At 49.2% G+C, this 19,045-nt stretch overlaps 2 protein-coding genes across 2 annotated transcripts in view; one reads left to right on the forward strand and one right to left on the reverse strand.

Moving 5' to 3' along the window:
- Positions 1-12,458, reverse strand: part of LOC140487980 (tyrosine-protein kinase JAK2-like) — a 295,730-nt gene extending 283,272 nt beyond the window's left edge. Inside the window, exons 1-2 of the mRNA XM_072587498.1 lie at positions 12,258-12,458; positions 11,007-11,219 (exon numbers count right to left, since the gene is read on the reverse strand). The gene's annotated coding sequence lies outside the window, so the exon portion shown is untranslated. The remainder of the gene's footprint in view (positions 1-11,006; positions 11,220-12,257) is intronic.
- Positions 12,459-12,501: 43 nt separating this feature from the next.
- The window catches only part of dnah6 (dynein, axonemal, heavy chain 6), a 310,227-nt gene continuing 303,683 nt past the window's right edge, over positions 12,502-19,045 (forward strand). The window contains exons 1-2 of the mRNA XM_072587520.1: positions 12,502-12,617; positions 16,173-16,421. Of these exons, the coding sequence (XP_072443621.1) occupies positions 12,588-12,617; positions 16,173-16,421 (279 nt within the window). The 5' untranslated portion in view covers positions 12,502-12,587. The remainder of the gene's footprint in view (positions 12,618-16,172; positions 16,422-19,045) is intronic.

Here is a 19,045-nt window from a genome sequence, read left to right on the forward strand (position 1 = left end):
GGTCTGCATGTCGTATTTTGTGACATAGTCTACCCAGTGAATGCATGTCCTTCCCACTCATAAATTGACCCTTGGTTGTGTTTCTTTGGAAGCTTCTGGAACTATTTTCATGGTTAAAACTAGCCTTCTGAGCAGTGTCTGAGATGGCTGCTAAAAGACAGGTGAGCTTTGTGTCTTCAGCAATGGCTATCTCAAGCTTCAAGAAAGATCCTAATTAAATCATCCTGGGTTGGAGAATCTCTACCTTGAATGCACGCATAGACAGCATCCTTTCACGGAACTCATGCCTATTAGTTTGTTGGCATAAACTTCAATAAACTTCATGGTGGAATTTCTCCTCCCTGCAGTTGGTGAGAGAAGGAAATAATTGGGTGACTTATTGCTTAGAGAGAAAATCACCTTCTCCTCAGCATCTCTGCAATGAAGTGTTGGGCAAGAAGGTCCCAACTTTCTGGAATCATTACAAGTTTTTAAGTGATCAATTAATGGTTACTTAACAGCCTCCACCCACTACCTCAATCACTTGTTTCTCCAGCAGGTTTGAAAGGTGGCTAGTTCCTGCCTAGGAAACCAAAACAATTTGTCTGCTGAATTTCTGATGGAAAGGTTGGGGAGTGGGGGGGGGTTCAAATTCTCCCAAACTGAGAGAATTAGAGACACATATAGTGGGCAAAATGGTGACCTCTGAAAGCCCTCTTCTTACTCTTGCCTCCAAATCTCCTGACACCCCATGGCGTTGACCATGTAAGAAAGAAAATTAAACCTAGCTTCTCGATGTTGGATCCCTTGACAAGTGATTCGTAGATCCCAGAATTTGCAGCCCTTTGACAACATGACACATCAGTAATAAGGTACCTGCTAGGCAGTTCAAAGGGGGCTTTTCACCCTATACAATGCGTGATAATGAGTAAAGAAATTACCCCTGACATCGGTCCTATGTCCCCTTAATTTAAAGATATGTGCCCTCATGCTAGGCATCTCCATCTGAGAAAAAAGGCTCTCACTATCCAACCTATCTGATTCTCTGATTGTCTTATATGTCTCAATTAAGTCACCTCTCAAACTTCTCTCTAACGAAAACAGCCTCAAGTTCCTCAGCCTTTTCTCAGAAGACCTTCCCTCCATACCAGTTCAGGCAGCATCTGAGGAGCAGTAAAATCAACATTTCAGGCAAAAGCCCTATATCAGGAATACAGATTGCCTGAAAGGTGGAGAGATAAATGAGAGGAGGGTGGGGGTGGGGAGAAAGTAGCATACAGTACAATAGGTGAGTGGGGGAGGGGATGAAGGTGACAGGTCAGGGAGGAGGGTGGAGTGGATAGGTGGAAAAGAAGATAGGCAGGTAGGACAAGTCATGGGGACAGTGCTGAACTGGAAGTTTGGAATTGGGGTGAGGTGGGGAAGGGGAAATGAGGAAACTGTTGAAGTCCACATTGATGCCCTGGGGTTGAAGTGTTCCGAGGTGGAAGATGTGGCGTTCTTCCTCCAGGCGTCTGGTGGTAAGGGAGCGGCGGTGAAGGAGGCCCAGGACCTCCATGTCCTCGGCAGAGTGGGAGGGGGAGTTGAAATGTTTGGCCACAGGGCGGTGTGGTTGATTGGTGCGGGTGTTCCAGAGATGTTCCCTAAAGTGCTCTGCTAGGAGGCGTCCTGTCTCCCCAATGTACAGGAGACAGCATCAGGAGCAACGGATCCAATAAATGATATTGGTGGATGTGCAGGTAAAACTTTGATGGATGTGGAAGGCTCCTTTAAGGCCTTGGATGGAAGTGAGGGAGCAGGTTTTGCAATTCCTGCAGTGGCAGGGGAAGGTGCAAGGATGGGACGGTGGGTTGTAGAGGGGCGTGGACCTGACCACGTAGTCACGGAGGGAACAGTCTTTGCGGAAGGCGGAAAGGGGTGGGGAGGGAAATATATCCCTGGTGGTGGGGTCCATTTGGAGGTGGCAGAAATGTCGGCGGAAGATTTAGTTTATGTGCAAGTTGGAAGGCGAGCACCAGGGGCTTTCTGTCCTTGTTACGGTTGGAGGGGTGGGGTCTGAGGGCAGAGGTGCGGGATGTTGACGAGATGTGTTGGAGGGCATCTGTAACCACGTAGGAAGGGAAATTATGGTCTCTAAAGAAGGAGGCCATCTCGTGTGTTCTGTGGTGGAACTGGTCCTCCTGGGAGCAGATCCGGCGGAGGCGGAGGAATTGGGAATACGGGATGGCATTTTTGCAGGAGGTAGGGTGGGAAGAGGTGTAATCCAGGTAGCTGTGGGAGTCGGTGGGTTTGTAAAAAATGTCGGTGTCAAGTCGGTCGTCATTAATGGAGATGAAGAAGTCCAGGAAGGGGAGGGAGGTGTCAGAGATGGTCCAGGTAAATTTAAGGTCAGGGTGGAATGTGTTGGTGAAGTTGATGAATTGCTCAACCTCCTCGCGGGAGCACGAGGTGGCACCAATGCAGTCATCAATGTAGCGGAGGAAGAGGTGTGGAGTGGTGCCGGTGTAATTATGACACCACCCACACCCTCCCCTCCCCATAGTGATGATGTAACAGAATACAAGTAAATTTTGTCATTTTTAAAATTCAATTATCTGGCGATAGCTCACATTGGAGTTTTGCTGTTTAATATTGAACGGATTATTGCAACTTACACAGTATTAAATAGTTATCCCTGTAAACCCGTATTATTATCCTCAACATTTTTATATAGCTAGTGTGCAGATAGATTGATTGAATCTTAGAATTTGGATCATAGTCCTGTTTTCAAACTATCCAGAAATGTTGGGGACAAAGCCTTCCCCACCAAAGTAATGCAGTCCAGGAATTTGTACAGGCAGCAGTGGAAGGAATCAGCACTGAAACCCCATGTCCTTGACAGCTGAAAGGAGGTGGCATAGGGTGGCTTCTGGGTGAGGGGTACCGGTGTCAAGTGAATGAGGAATTTAGCAGTGCCAGGTGTTTGGGGAAATAGGATGGCAGGTGGAAGACAGGGTGGCTGTTCAGTGGATGAGGACTTATGAGTACGTTGCGTGTACTGGTTACAAGTGAACATGAGCGCTTTCGGGGCATTCGTGGGGATTAGAGAGAGTATTTCAGGACAGGTTGAAGGATTGGGACAATAGCAGTGTTTGGGTGTCAGACCAAGGGGATACCATCTGACAGAGGTCAAGGGAATAGTGAACAGGTCAGGAGGACCACAGTTCTTGAATCTAGAAGGTGATTAAGTGGACATGAGGGGTATCTGGAGAGAATTGTCTGTTGGGTTAGAGGGGATGAATTTGTGTCAAGTGTCTGTAGGAAGTTCAGTATAGTTAAATCTGTTGAGGGACATGCTCGGGTAAAATTAGGTGTTTGTGGGTGTTTGGGGTGGGGGAGTGTGTGTTTAATAGCTATCTAGAATTGAAGCAATATGTAATTTAAGCAATGTTAGAAACAAAATTCAATAAAATTTAGACGAGACCACAAAAACTGGAAACAAGACAATTTATTACGAACTTGCAAGTAAGGGCTTCATTTGCATAAGCAAATGAGCGAATTAGACTTGGGTTAGTTTACAGTTATACCTTTGAGCCGAGTGAGGTCACCTCTCCAGACTCCTAATTACCCAATCTCTCTTACGAGGCTATACAACTGCCCATCTTCACTCCACTCTGGTTACTTCCCCTTCCCCATGTTGGCAACTCTCCTCCCTGTTTAGTGCTGATATTCTCATTATTTTGTCGATAGTTCATGAAGATACATTTTGTATCAATACTGGGTACATTCTATTCGCTGTGCATTTCATCAATTTTGTATCATTCTTGTACAGCTCAGGCATTTTGGTTATCTCAGTTTTTGTGCTGAAAACTTAATTTTAAAAGAGTTAACTTGCTTATAGTCATAGAGTCATAGAGATGTACAGCATGGAAACAGGTCCAACCAGTCCATGCCGAACAGATATCCCAACCCAACCCAATCTAGTCCCACCTGACAGCACCCGGCCCATAGCCCTCCAAACCCTTCCTATTCATATACCTATCCAAATGCCTCTTAAATGTTGCAATTGTACCAGCCTCCACCACTTCCTCTGGCATTCCATGCACGTACCACCCTCTGCATGAAAAAGTTGCCCCTTAGGTCCCTTTTATATCTTTCCCTCTCACTCTCAACCTATGCCCTCTAGTTCTGGACTCCCCAACCCCAGGGAAAAGACTTTGCCTATTTACCCTATCCATCCACTTGTCACCCTCTAGCCTCCAACACTCCAGGGAAAACAGCCCCAGCCTGTTCAGCCTCTTCCTATAGCTCAAATCCTCCAACCCTGGCAACATCCTTGTAAATCTTCTCTGAACCATTTCAAGTTTCACAACATCTTTCCAATAGGAAGGAGACCAGAATTGCACGCAATATTCCAAGAGTGGCCTAAGCAATGTCCTATATTAATTATACTCCAGAATTAGTATTTAATTAACCATAATTATTCACTAAAAGTAAAGATACACTTCCCTAAGTACCTGCAGAGTTAACAGTTTTCCTGCTGGACCACTTTTCTGCATGCTTTTTCTCTATCTTCAAAAACAACAGTTTTCCCCATTTCTAACAACTCCCCCATTTCTTTTCTTTTACCATTTGTTGTTTTTGATTTTTTTATTTTCTGCCCTCTTTTCACCCTAAGGTGTACAGGTTCACAAACTTGCCGTTTCTATTACTCTTTCTTATACGCTTACTTTTGTCATGACCATCATTGATTTGTTGTCCTCCTAAGGACATTATCAACTTACTCATTATCTACTTTAACACATTAAATCATATTATTAAACCTACTATTATCAGTTATACATAAATGCCTAAATTAGCTAACCATTTTCCCAACTGGTCAGTCCCCAATCACCCCATTCCCATCTCTCATCTTTTCAAAGTTTATTCTCAATTTCTTTTATATTCTTTATCTTTTTCTTTACTATTTCTGCCTTATCTTCCACTAGGGAAGTGGTGTCTGGGATGAAGATGCAACATTCCTTACCAATTAGTGCACAGGTTCCCCCTTTTTTTGCCAAGAAATAATCTAGAGCCATTCGATTCTGTAAAGCTGTTAATCTTGTGGCAATCATTTCGATATGGCCGATATTTGGGACTGAGTTTCTCCCATTACGTCGGAGGTATTATTAATTAATTTCTCAAGGGCAGCCACCAGTTTATATATCTCTACCCCTGCCCTTGCTGTGCAGTAGCTTGGGAATACTGTCCACAACAGATGGTCAGAGACCTCTCGGGTCTTACGTTTTACTCCCCCTTCCTTCCTCAGGTTGTGTTCATGTTTTTCTAATCGGAGGTGAGGAATTATATAAGCAAGGGAACAGCGGCCACTCCAGCCTTTCTGGTTTTGAGGCACTGACTCATCAACATCAAAACATGCATTTCTTCCTATGCATTCGGTCATTCAAACGTATTTTTCCCCGGGAATAAATGGATAGGCCTTCCAGCCGCATACCCAATAGGTTCCATTTAATATTTGGGGAGCGGTCTTGGTCGTGGCTTGGCTGGTGGAGACACAAGATGATTTTCCTAATTGGAAGGGTGCAGCATCATTCTGATTACAAAAGCAGGTGGTAGTCACTGCGCCTTTCGGTGGAGAAATTATAAAGCTATCGATAATACCCGTGGTTCTCGGAGCTGGTCTAGGGAACCACCCTGCAAAATTATATCCTTTTTGATAAACGGTATTACCGAGGTGAGGATCCCAGATTCGCCATGGTGTGGGATCTCTGCACAGACCCAACAATTAGTAAGTCCCTTTTGTTCAGCATAATTTTGGCATAGTGTGGTAAAGTGATTTCTCCAGTTTCCTCCAATAGTTAGTATTACTATTGTTATAATACTATACCAATACCCATCCATTTCTAACCACTATCTACCTTCCTATCGCCCTATCTTAATCTTTTTAGGCGCCAGGGAGAGGTGAGTCCACGCAACCCTTAAATCAATACAATATATATCATCAAATATTAAAAGAGTCTTTTATCTTAGTTCATTCCCTCTTTCTCAGCTTAATTTTCAGAGGGTTGTCTGTTGGATGAGTGTGCCACTCTGCCAATGGGGTGTTCACAGGTCCTTCGACGTGAGTGTGATGACTCCACCCTTTCTCAGCAGTTTGGATAACTGTCTCAGTAGTCAGGAGGGTTAGGAATGGTCCCTCCCAGCTCAGGTGGAGTTTGGTATCTTTCCAGGTCTTGATCAGGACCCAATCGCCTGGTTGTCGAACTCAAGTGGAGGTATCTGGGTCAATAGACCCTTCTTCCTAAGGATAGACAAAGAAGAGCCGAGCACCACAATATAGTTCTTTAAAAACTTATCATTGAACTCTACAGTTGGTAATTCCCCTCTCCACCCAAGAAAGGTAATCCAAACATCATTTTATAAGGAGAGAGGCCTATATCATGTCTAGGAACAGTCCTAATGTATAACAATGCGATAGGTAAACATTTTGTCCATGGTAATTGAGTCTCTAGGACTAGCTTAGATAATTGTTTCTTTAAGATTTGATTAATTCGTTCCACCCACCCAGAGGAGGGTGGGTGCCAAGGGGTGTGGAATTCCCAAGAGATCTCTAATCCTGCCATTACTCCTCCTAAGATCTTAGAAGTAAAATGGCTACCTTGGTCTGAGTCTATACTTTCTACTATTCCATATCATGGGATGATATGTTCAAGGAGGGTTTTCATCACACCTTTTGAGGTGGCTAATGACATTGGGAAAGCTTCCAACCACCCGGTTAAGTGGTCTACTAGGACCAACAGGTACTACTGTTTTCCCACTGGGGGGGTAGTTTGGTGTAATCCACCTGTATACTTTGGAAGGGTCTCACTCCTGGGTTCCTTCCTCCTTTGAGTCCTTCCCTTATTATTTTATACATAGAATCAGTGTAAATTGTCCCATCCCGACTCTCTAAGTGTTTTAAAGCTTGATTTAATGCGTACAATTCACAGGTCTGGGCTGACCATGTGTTTGACAGTCGGTCTGCCTCCACTGTTTGTTTTTTGTTACCGTGCACTACTGCATATCTATTGTGTCTTCTTCCTTCCACTACTCTCAATGATCTATCCCCGTCGTGTAAAGGTAGATCTCTCAGGTCCTGTCAAATTTTGGTTTGATACTCTATGATATCTAAACAGTCATGTTCTAATTCTCGTTTGTCTAGAGGTTCTCCCTTCCATAAGAAGGTAGCTGGGTTTAGACAGGTATCTGTTGCTAACACCAGGTCATCTTCTTCCATCAGGATGGCCTCGTCAACCATCTCCCTGCCTTTTGGTTTAACACAGTTCTGACTTGGTGGGAGGTACTAACTACTATAAGGCTGCTCCACCTGCTGTCTTTGCAGCTCCTAAATCTTTTAGTCCCTTTTCTCCCTTTGCAGTAAACAACGGGGCACCCTGAAGATCTGAAATTGTAGGTATTAGGGAGTATATTACTGCTCCTTGTGGATTCAGGGTCGCTTCTTTAACTACCTCATCGAACAGTCTATTTCCCCTTACTTCCGGTTCATTTCCCTTCTGATGTCCGTTTATGTGAACTATCGCTATTTCTCTGGGGAGTAGCAGGGATTCCAGCACTTGTTTTATCAATTCCTCATGTGTTAGTTCTTTTCCTTTGCTATTTATCAGTCCTCTTTTTTTTTGAAGGTATGTGCACTCCAAACGCATATTTGGAGTCTGTACATATTGTTCCTTTTTTGTTTTCTAAGGTTCTGAGAACTCTTTCTAGGGCATAGAGTTCACAAGTTTGGGCTGACCAGCCGTTAGGCAGTATTTCAGCCTCGATAACGCTTCCCTCTATTCCATCTACTACAGCATATCCATTATGCCTTTTACCCTCAATCATCCGGGAGGACCAGTCAATAAACAACTGAGCACCTGCATGCAACGGTACGTCTCTTAAGTTCATTCGCACTTTAGTCTGATATTCAGAAAAATCAAGGCAGTCATGTTCTGGATTGCCAAGGCCACCCCCCCTCTCTCCGCCACAGAAGTGCAGCTGGATTCAAGCAACTGTCTGTGACTAACACAAGGTCATCCTATTCTATTAAGATTGTCTCATATTTCAAGATCCGAGAGTCTGTGAGCCATTGTCCTGCTTTCTAATTTAGTATGGTCCGTACCTGATGTGGGGTGCTGACTATTAAGGCTCCCCCAAAAGTAAGTTTTACGACTCTCCTCTACCAATAAGACTGTTGCTGCCATTGCCTGCACACACTCATATCAGTAATGCAGCTTTCCATTCTTTAATTAACAATGAATTAACGCAGTTCATGTTTTAAATTAACCATGAATCAATATGACAGGTCACTGAGAATGTGTGAAGGAATCCTGCCAATTAATATTGATTCAGGCTAATACAATTGATTTATTATAAGTATTAATTATATATATTATATAATTCAGGGTGGAAACACCACAAGTGACTAAAACATTTTTTAAAAAACTGTAATCGCGCAGTTCTGTTTGTTTACCAGTCACTTGTGACTTCTCATTCTGTTCCTGTAATTGTTTTGCTCGAGCACATTCATTTTTAAGAACCTCAACAGATTCCATAGCACCATTTGCAGTTAATTCAATCCCCAATTTGGTGGCAATATCTCGTCATGAGTGCAAAGCTGATTCTTCGTGCCTCTCATCACAAAACTGTCGCCATAATCCAATTAACTTTTTCATTCCCGCTCCCTTGGGCTTAAAATTTTAAAGATGACCTTGCTGCCCCCCCCCCCCCCCCCCTACCGACTAGGAAACTACGTCCTCTTTGTAAGGTCCCACCTTTAAATTTATCAAAGGTTCCTGGTGGGTCCCCGGGGGCAGGAACTTCTGACACCCCTATTTTTCATCAAGGTTCATAAACGGCACTGCCTTTACTTCCTTTTTTGGATCTGGACACTTTCTCTTAAAGTGACCTGTCTTTCCACAGTAATAACATCTCGCCTGTGGGGATTTCCACTTTCGATCCTTGTTCCTGTCTACCAGACCCCTTACCATCTCTTCCCGATCTCTTCTCTTCCCTTTATTTTCAACATACTACCCACCACCATTCCAGTTTCCTTATCCTTTTAGTTTTGTCCTTTTCTTTATTACCTCATCAACCGTGGCTATCACTATTTTTGCCCTCTGTTTCTGCTTCTCATGTTATGTTGGCAGATCAATTGCTAAGCCGATTTAACCAACTGAACAGCTTTAGGGCCACCTCATGGCCATTCTTCATCACCCAATGTTTTGTTTAGACCTTGATTTTTTTAAAGAAATATTGCAATATTTCTTGGTCACTGTAATCTCAAATATCAATTTATGCTTGTCTAACTTTAAAGCCTGTTCCTAAATATACATTTAGGAATCTTACATATATATTATAAATTCATTTATTCAGTGTTTAATATTTAAAATGTAAAATGCATACAGTCTCCAACTTTGAAATCCACTATAATTACCCGGTTTTAGTCCCTTGATCCAAAATTAGTTTTCTTAAGTAGTCCTGACCAGTCATTGCTCAATTACAATGCTATAGGTTGTTTTTTAAAAAAAATCTTCAAATGCATGAATAATGGCTGAATCCAAGGTCACCGATTTTAACCATAGGATTTTCTTTTTTTGATTTATTCCACTCTAATGTTGAACTGAGACTTTAACTGTCCTCCACAAATCGTATTTATGTAAGGAAAAAAGAGATTAGTTAGAAACTAATAGTAAGGTAGTCATGACGTGTAAAAAGAGCAGGAGTTAACATTTCATAATCTTGCAAAATCCTTAAAAGAAATCATGCTAAAATTTCCAAAATCGAAATCAGATTCAAAACAGTCCCGGGTCTCAAGCTCCAGGGAGCATTCAATCACCAACAAACAAATGTATATTCAGACTGAATCACAAAGGGTTAAACCTTCTACTAGCTGTACAGCTCTTCTCTCTCTCTCACACACACACACACACACACACACAAACACACACACAAACACACACACAAACACACACACAAACACTGAAATTCACAGACACTTTGAGCTTCCTGCAATGACTCCTCTAGGCTTTGAATATTTTTCTGGATGTCTGGCTATAAGTTAGTTACGAAGTGTACCCTCAGTAGCCCTTCAGCTACTAGCCCTTCTGACACGAAGCATAATCTGATTCCTCCTGACTGTAAGGCTGTTTCCTATTGACATTTTATAATTTTTTTTTATCCTTTCCTCGCGTCCGAGGAAGGAGCTGTCCGTTGGAATGCAGTCCTCGGACATCCCTTTAGTTTCTCCTTCTACACTTAAATCACTAATATTATTTCCCACTTCAATACTCGGCCGTTTCTTTATGTAATTTTAATTAACCTCTCTGAGGTCCGGTGTCACCTTCTTCCATACCCACTGACCTTCGTGTGGGGGATTTCCCCTCTTAACAACCATTCTAAGGCTGGGTGGTCGAATCAGTTAGACATATTACTCATTAGATTAATCTAGCCAGTTAAAGACCTTTATTCTCTATATGTTTTTAAAGTTGCCAATTCCCCCGTACTTCTCGTATGGAACCGACCACCAAGGTAAATTTTAAAGGTCCGGGACTTAAAAGTAAATTTTCATACCTTGGTCTGTGCACAAAAGTTACCTGGTCGAATGAGCGCCCCGTCATACGGCAATACCAGACAGCAAAAACTGTTGTCAATCTAGGTCGCCCGAAATGTACTTTTACCCGAGTCTTACGTACACAAGAGTAACCCGACCGAACCACCACGTCTTGGTGCCCTTCGCACCGCGATGAAACAGCAAGTAATGCTGCAAATCTCGGCTGTCTGCGAATGCTGACCAACCCACCACGTTTCAGCGCACCTAGAACCACGGCGAAACAGCAAGTACTGCTGCAAATCCCGACCGCCCACGAATGCGGGTCTTAAGTTCATAAGAGTTACCCGACCAACCCACCGTGTCTCAGTGCGCCTCGCTCGTGGCAAAGACTGACAACAAAACAAAACCAGCTGCCTCCCCCGGTCGCCCGGATAATACTTATTTAAGACCTTTCTCTTACCCGGGTCTTGTGCACAAGAGTTACCCAACCGAACCCGCCGTGTCGCGTCTGCCCGTCTTGTTTCCAGGGTCTCTCAGTCCGGATCGCGCTCGCCCAAGCCGCTACGGCAATGGGAGAAAGTAGAGACCGCCGAAATCGGCGGGATGCACCTTCTCCAATTTTTCTGAAATTGCCGATCGACCGGAGCTTGGGATCCCGGACGAGCCCCCAAATCTGTTAGAAACAAAATTCAATAAAATTTAGATGAGACTACAAGAAATGGAAACAAGACAATGTATTACGAACTTGCAAGTAAGGGCTTCAATTGCATAAGCAAATGAGCGAATTAGACTTGGGTTAGTTTACAATTATACCTTTGAGCTGAGTGAGGTCACCTCTCCAGACTCCTAATTACCCAATCTCTCTTACGAGGCTATACAACTGCCCATCTTCGCTCCACCCTTGTTACTTCCCCTTCCCCATGTTGGCAACCCTCCTCCCCTGTTTAGTGCTGACATTCTCATTATTTTGTCGATAGTTCAATAAGAAACATTTTGTATCAATCCTGGATACATTATATTCTCTGTACATTTCATCAATTTTGTAGCATTCGTGTACAGCTCAGGCATTTTGGTTATCTCAGTTTTTTGCTGAAAACTTAATTTTAAAAGAGTTAACTTGCTTATATTACAATCCAGAATTAGTACTTAATTAACCATAATTATTCACTAAAAGTAAAGCTCCACTTCCCTAAGTACCTGTAGAGTTAATAGTTTTTCTGCTGGACACCTTTTCTGCATGTTTTTTCTATATCTTTAAAAAACACTTTTCCCCATTTCTAACAAGCAACGAACAAGTTTTAATCCCTTTAATTTTATTGGCTGGCTATTAAGGCAACTTGGAACTTTTCAAAGTTTCAGATTCGAACTGCGAGCTGGAGATGATTTTGAAGAATTCAACTTGGCTTTTCCCTGTTACCAATGTATAACTCTGGCCCCCCATCCCACAACCACTGTTCTCCTGTTGGATGATATGAACTACAATGTATTTCTTGACTGTAGTCTGAAGCCACGACAGCCACAGCCTAAACTCAAGGGTAAGATGCATGACAAGTAACACAGGTTAGAGACGAAAAAACTGCAGATGCTGGAATCCAAAATAGGCCGGAAGCTGGAAGAACACAGCAGCCGGACAGCATCATGAGGTGGAGAAGTTAATGTTTAACCCTTCTTCAGGCCCATGGATGCCCCACACATACAGATAGTGAGTTACCTGCTCCTGCTTTGTCCTTTAATAAAAAGACCACTGCCAAAGGAAAATGGTACCATCCAGCAGTTGCTATGACAACTCTGACCCCTGTCCGTTTCACCCAGAGCTGGACAGAACAAGGATTGGTGGAGTTTCAGTCCCACGTGCTTACTCCGTGTTGGTTGGCTGGGCGTCTCCAGCGACATCACAATGGTTTAGATTCCCCGTCACACAGCTCTCAGGCCCCGCCCACCCCGCGTTGCACGCCGGGAAGGTTCGGAGCGCTTTCCCTGTTGCCGAGCAACAGGAAACAAGCCGTCAGGCCGGTTCGAGCTGAGGAGATTGTGGGAGGAAATGGCGAGCCGGACTGCGGGCATGGCCAGTGTGAGTAAATACTCATAGCGAGAGAAGGTGGTAAATGTGAAGTCAAGATGAGTGGAGAAGCAGCGGTCAGACACATTCCTCACTGGGCGCTTGGAGGGGGAAGGTTGTGGTGATCAAACCGTGGATGTGAAACCTCCCTTTCCACTGCAACCACTTTCTGCCGTCCCCTCTTAATCCGCCACCCGCAACCACTCCCGTTTCACTCCCCTCCCCCTCCCCATCAATCCTTACACCCCCACCCCATCAATCCTCCCCTCTCCCACACCCCACTCGTTCTCATCTCACTCCCCCCTCCCACTCCCAGCTCCCTCCTTCCCTCCCCCCCTCTCGTCCCCCCTCCCCCCTCCCGTCCCCTCCCCCACCCCCTCCCGTCCCCTCCCCCAACCCCTCCCCCCTCCCGTCCCCTCCCCCACCCACACCCCCCCTCCCTCCCCCCTCCCGTCCCCCCCCACCCCCCTCCCCCCCTCCCGTCCCCTCCCCCACCCCCCCTCCCTCCCCCACTCCCCTCCCCTCCCCCCCTCCTGTCCCCTCCCCCCCTCCTGTCCCCTCCCCCACTCCCCTCCCCTCCCCCCACCCCCCTCCCCCACCCCCTCCCTCCCCCACCCCCCCTACCCCCTCCCTCCCCCACCCCCCCTACCCCCTCCCTCCCCCACCCCCCTCCCCTCCCTCTCCCCCCTCCCGTCCTCCCTCTCCCCCCCCCCGTCCTCCCTCTCCCCCCCCCCCGTCCTCCCTCTCCCCCCCCGTCCTCCCTCTCTCCCCCTCCCGTCCCCTCCCCCACCCCCCTCCCGTCCCCTCCCCCACTCCCCACCCCCCCTCCCGTCCCCTCCCCCACCCCCGTCCCCACCCCCACCCCCCCTCCCTCCGTCCCCCCTCCCGTCCCCCCTCCCGTCCCCTCCTGTCCCCTCCCCCTCCCCCCTCCCCTCCCCTCCCCCCTCCCCTCCCCTCCCCTCCCCCCCTCCCCCCCTCCCCTCCCCCCTCCCCTCCCCTCCCCTCCCCCCCTCCCCCCCTCCCCTCCCCCCCCTCCCCCCCTCCCCTCCCCCCCTCCCCTCCCCCCCTCCCCCCCTCCCCTCCCCCCCTCCCCTCCCCCCCCTCCCCCCTCCCCTCCCCCCACCCCCTCCCCCTCTCCCCCACCCCCTCCCTCTCCCCCACCACCCCTCCCTCTCCCCCACCACCCCTCCCTCTCCCCCACCCCCCCTCCCTCCCCCCCCCCCCGTCCGCCCTCTCTCCCCCCCCCCCTTCCCCCCCTTCCCTCCCCCCCTTCCCTCCCCCCCTCCCCCCTTCCCTCCCCCCCTCCCCCCCTTCCCCCCCCCCCTCCCCCCCTCCCCCCCCCCCCTCCCCCCCTCCCCCCCTTCCCTCCCCCCCTCCCCCCCTTCCCTCCCCCCCTCCCCCCCTTCCCTCCCCCCCTCCCCCCCTTCCCTCCCTCCCTCCCCCCCTTCCCTCCCCCCCTCCCCCCCTTCCCTCCCCCCCTCCCCCCCTTCCCTCCCCCCCTTCCCTCCCCCCCTTCCCTCCCCCCCTTCCCTCCCCCCCTTCCCTCCCCCCCTTCCCTCCCCCCCTTCCCTCCCCCCCTTCCCTCCTTCCCTCCCCCCCTTCCCTCCCCCCCTCCCCCCCTTCCCTCCCCCCCTACCCTTCCCCCCCTTCCCCCCCTTCCCTCCCCCCCCCCTTCCCTCCCCCCCCCCTTCCCTCCCCCCCCCCTTCCCTCCCCCCCCCCTTCCCTCCCCCCCCCTTCCCTCCCCCCCCTTCTTCCCCCCCCCTCTTCCCCCCCCCTTCTTCCCCCCCCCTTCTTCCCCCCCCCTTCTTCCCCCCCCCCTTCTTCCCCCCCCCCTTCTTCCCCCCCCCCTCTTCCCCCCCCCTTCTTCCCCCCCCCTTCTTCCCCCCCCCTTCTTCCCCCCCCTTCTTCCCCCCCCCTTCTTCCCCCCCCCTTCTTCCCCCCCCCCTTCTTCCCCCCCCCCTTCTTCCCCCCCCCCCTTCTTCCCCCCCCCCCTTCCTCCCCCCCCCCCTCCCCCCCCTTCCCCCCCCCCTTCCCCCCCCCCACCTTTCCCCCCCCCACCTTTCCCCCCCCCCTTCCCCCTCCCCCCCCTTCCCCCTCCCCCCCCTTCCCCCTCCCCCCCCTTCCCCCTCCCCCCCCTTCCCCCTCCCCCCCCTTCCCCTCCCCCTCCCCCCCCTTCCCCCTCCCCCCCTTCCCCCCTTCCCCCCCTTCCCCCCCTTCCCCCTCCCCCCCTTCCCCCCCTCCCCCCCCTTCCCCCTCCCCCCCTTCCCCCTCCCCCCCTTCCCCCTCCCCCCCTTCCCCCTCCCCCCCCTTCCCCCTCCCCCCCCTTCCCCCTCCCCCCCCTTCCCCCTCCCCCCCTTCCCCCTCCCCCCCTTCCCCCTCCCCCTTCACCCCCCCCCCTTCCCCCCCCCTTCCTCCCCCCCTTCCCCCCCCCCCGTCCTCCCCGCCTTCCCCCCCCCCCCACCTTCCCCCCCCCCCCATCCTCCCCCCCCCCCACCTTTCCCGCCCCGTCCTCCCCCCCCCCTTCCCCCTCCCCCCCTTCCCCCTCCCCCCCTTCCCCCTCCCCCCCTTCCCCCCTTCCCCCCCTTCCCCCTCCCCCCCCTTCCCCCTCCCCCCCCTTCCCCCTTCCCCCCCTTCCCCCTCCCCCCCTTCCCCCTCCCCCCCCTTCTCCCTCCCCCCCCTTCTCCCTCCCCCCCCTTCTCCCTCCCCCCCCTTCCCCCTCCCCCCCCTTCCCCCTCCCCCCTCCCCCCCCTTCCCCCTCCCCCCCTTTGCCTCCCCCCCCTTTGCCTCCCCCCCCTTTGCCTCCCCCCCTTTGCCTCCCCCCCTTTGCCTCCCCCCCTTTGCCTCCCCCCCTTTGCCTCCCCCCCCTTTCCCCCCCCCCTTTCCCCCCCCCCTTTCCCCCCCCCCTTTCCCCCCCCCCTTTCCCCCCCCCCTTTCCCCCCCCCCTTTCCCCCCCCCCTTTCCCCCCCCCCTTTCCCCCCCCCCCCTTTCCCCCCCCCTTTCCCCCCCCCCTTTCCCCCCCCCCCTTTTCCCCCCCCCCCTTTCCCCCCCCCCTTTTCCCCCCCCCCTTTCCCCCCCCCCCTTTCCCCCCCCCCTTCCCCCCCCCCCTCCCCCCCCCCCCTTTCCCCCCCCTTTCCCCCCCCCCCTTTCCCCCCCCCCCTTTCCCCCCCCCCCCTTTCCCCCCCCCCTTTCCCCCCCCCCCCTTTCCCCCCCCCCCTTTCCCCCCCCCCCCCTTTCCCCCCCCCTTTTCCCCCCCCCTTTTTCCCCCCCTCCCCCCTCCCCCCCCGTCCTCCCCCCCCGTCCTCCCTCTCCACCCCCCCATCCTCCCTCTCCACCCCCCCCACTTCCGATTTTCACTGTATACAATAACCCAATCATTTAAGACTGTTATTTGCGTCTATCGTGTTATCAATGACATGACTAATCCAATTATGTACTAAATGCATACTTAAAACATTTTGCGTCAAGACTTTTTATTTCCATTTTTCAATCTAAAGAAATAAACAGGCTATTTAAATGATGATTGCAGTTGAATTTATTTTACGATATTTTCGCATTTATTTTTGCAGTCCAAAAGCTTTCACCTTCCTGATACATCAGCATGTGTGCCGCCAAACATTAAAAGGAAAAGAAAGCAAGTTGGAGACACTGTTACTCCTCCAAATTTAGACATTGATCCTTCAGAGCTGCAATCGAGACTAATCTCCACAGCACCAAAACAATCCACTCCAAATCCACTTGCTTTGAAGTTTACCCAGAATACAAAAGCACGGGAAAAAAGAATAGCACGGGAGCAGCGCGTTCAACTGCAACCATTGGTAGGCGCCAATTCATTTTCATATTCATGTAAGAGTGAAGGGTGTGTTTGCTGACTCTGCAACTGACAGCGTCAATATCTGTGACATCACTTATGGAAGTACTCAAGTCAATATTAAGGATGGTGGAAGTTGAGCAAAGACAGTAAAGTTTTCTTCTTCCCTCTCTGTCTGTTTTCCTTCTCTGTCTGCTGCTCCCCAGCTCACCACCATTTCCAATCTCCAATTACTGCTTCCCCCATTACTTCTCTTCACTCAGGCTACATTTTCTGCTTTGAACCCCAAAACATTGTGGCTTCCCCTTGTTTTGCTAATTGCTTTCCCCCACCTTATTCCTTTCACTATTTCTTCCCATTTCTTTTGCCATTTTCTCCTCACCTGGGAGTGGATGGCAGAACAGATGGGAAGTTTGAGAGAACTGGAATAAATGATGGTGTGAAAGGGAACAGTGGTGAGTAAGAGAGAATGGACAATGGGGAGTGTGACGGAACAGTGGACTAGATGTCAAGGGTGTGAGGGATCAAATGGGATTTGTCTGTGTGGGTCGGGGGTGTGGATGGGGAAACTGGGAAGTGAGCAGCAGAGTGGATGCCAGGGAGTGGGAGTGTGCAGATGGTTGGGAGTAGAGTTGATGGGGAGGGGAGTATCAAGTGGATAGGAATAGTGGAATGAATGATAGGAGTTGAGTCACAGACAGTGGGAGGGAAAAACTCTGTGAATCTCCTCTTAACCCTTTTTTAACCCTAGCTTCTCCAATCTAGTCACATAATGAAAGTCCTTCATGCTTGCAACACTTGTCTTTAATCTTTGCTTTACCCTTTGCAATTCTTCTAAAGGTATAATGACGAGCCATGCATTCTAATGCTTTATCCACCTACAGAATCATACTATCCATATGAATGTTAAACTAAATAATATGCGTTTAACATCTCTTACTGTTTTGGAAACTGGAATTGTTTAAAAAAGATGACATTTTTATTTTTGTGCAATAGTCAACCTTATAGCATTTATGTAATTTTACTTTGTCCATTTGTATTTATTATTTGCATTCGGCAGCTGTCCTAGAATGCACTTTTCATGATAAAATTCATTCGTGTAATGTTGGGCACTGGAAATGGCCAATGTAAACAGAATCTAGAATCTGCTCTAGAATCACAAATGGTAGGTAGTCCAACATGGCGTAAGTCACAAAAGTACTGCATATTGGGACACTGTAACAATAGAGTGTTGTCGGAAATTTGTTTAACTCAGGATTTCTTGCCATTAAATAAATCATAGATTGCTCATCAATTGATGCTAAATGATTTCTTTTTCATATGTAAATTGCCAGCAGGGTGCCTTGCTCATAAATTGCACATATCAAGAAATTATGAGCATCTTGTGATATATGGCCAGCAAGTAGTCTTATGTTTATCAAATTAGCTTTTAAAAATAGAAGGAGTGATTAAGTAAATAGTTGATAATTAATCTATTCACATTTAATCCAGCTAAGTATGTGGTAATTTACATTTGGTTTGCCAATTGTGTCCAAAGTGGAAAAAATTGCCAGAATTTCCTGGGTAGACAAGCAGGGAAGGCTGGAAGAGCACAGCAAGCCAGGCAGCATCAGGAGGTGGAGAAGTCCAATGTTTTGGATATAACCATTCTTCAGGAATGGATGTGGGGTTAGGAGGAGTTGCAGATAAAGTGGTGGGTGGGAGAAGGGGAAGGGTTATGGATGGGGAGAGGGGTGTGGTGGTGATAGGTGAATACAGGTGATAGGTATGACCTGGTAGTTTGAGAGGCGGACTGAATCTGGTTGGTAGCTGGAAGGAGGGGTCGGTTGAAGAGATGGAAGGGAGGAGATGGGGCTGGAAAGAGAGTCAGGGTATGGATTGGAAAGGTTAGTTGAAATTGGAGAGTATTGAGCCCTCTGGGCTACACGCTACCCAGGGGGAGAATGAGCTGTTGTTCCTGCGATGTGCGGTCTGATTAATGGTGGCTATGGAGGAGACCAAGGATGGACATGTCAGAGAGGGATTTGGGAGGGTGACACCAACCAAGGATTGGTGAAGGGAATGGTCCTTGTGGAAGGCAGAGAAGGGGTGGGGTCTAGTTGGAGTTTGCAGAAGTGTTTGAGGATGATACGTTGGATGAATAGATTGGGTGGAAAGTGAGCATAAGGGGGACCCTCTCTTTAATAAGTTCAGAAGGGACAGCGTTTGGAACAGTGGATCAGGGAATGGAGGTGGTGTGGTTGAGGGCTGTCTGAGTGACTCGAGGCTAAAGGGGAGGAGAGGGCCATGGATGTGGTGTGGTGGGGGTGAGTAGTTGTGGGAGGGAGGTGGGCTGGGAAGTGGGATGGGAGATTGAATTTGATTTTGGAGAGGGGTGTAAGGGAGATTAAATTGAGGAGGAGGAAGGAGAAGTGGAGGGCTAGGGTGTATTGTGGAGGTGGACAGTTGAGCAGGGAGAACTGGTTTGTTGCCTGGCTGCAGGTGGGTGGTAGGACCCAAGAACAATATGTCATCGAACCATTTAGGGAGCAGACTATCTTGGATTTGGTAATGGGTAATGGAGCAGGTTTAGTAAATGACCTCCGAAAAAGATCCCCGAGCAAGTAGTGATCATAACATGATAGGGCTTAA

Source organism: Chiloscyllium punctatum, chromosome 2 (genome assembly GCF_047496795.1).
Source record: "Chiloscyllium punctatum isolate Juve2018m chromosome 2, sChiPun1.3, whole genome shotgun sequence".
In the NCBI taxonomy this organism is placed as follows: Eukaryota; Metazoa; Chordata; class Chondrichthyes; order Orectolobiformes; family Hemiscylliidae; genus Chiloscyllium; species Chiloscyllium punctatum.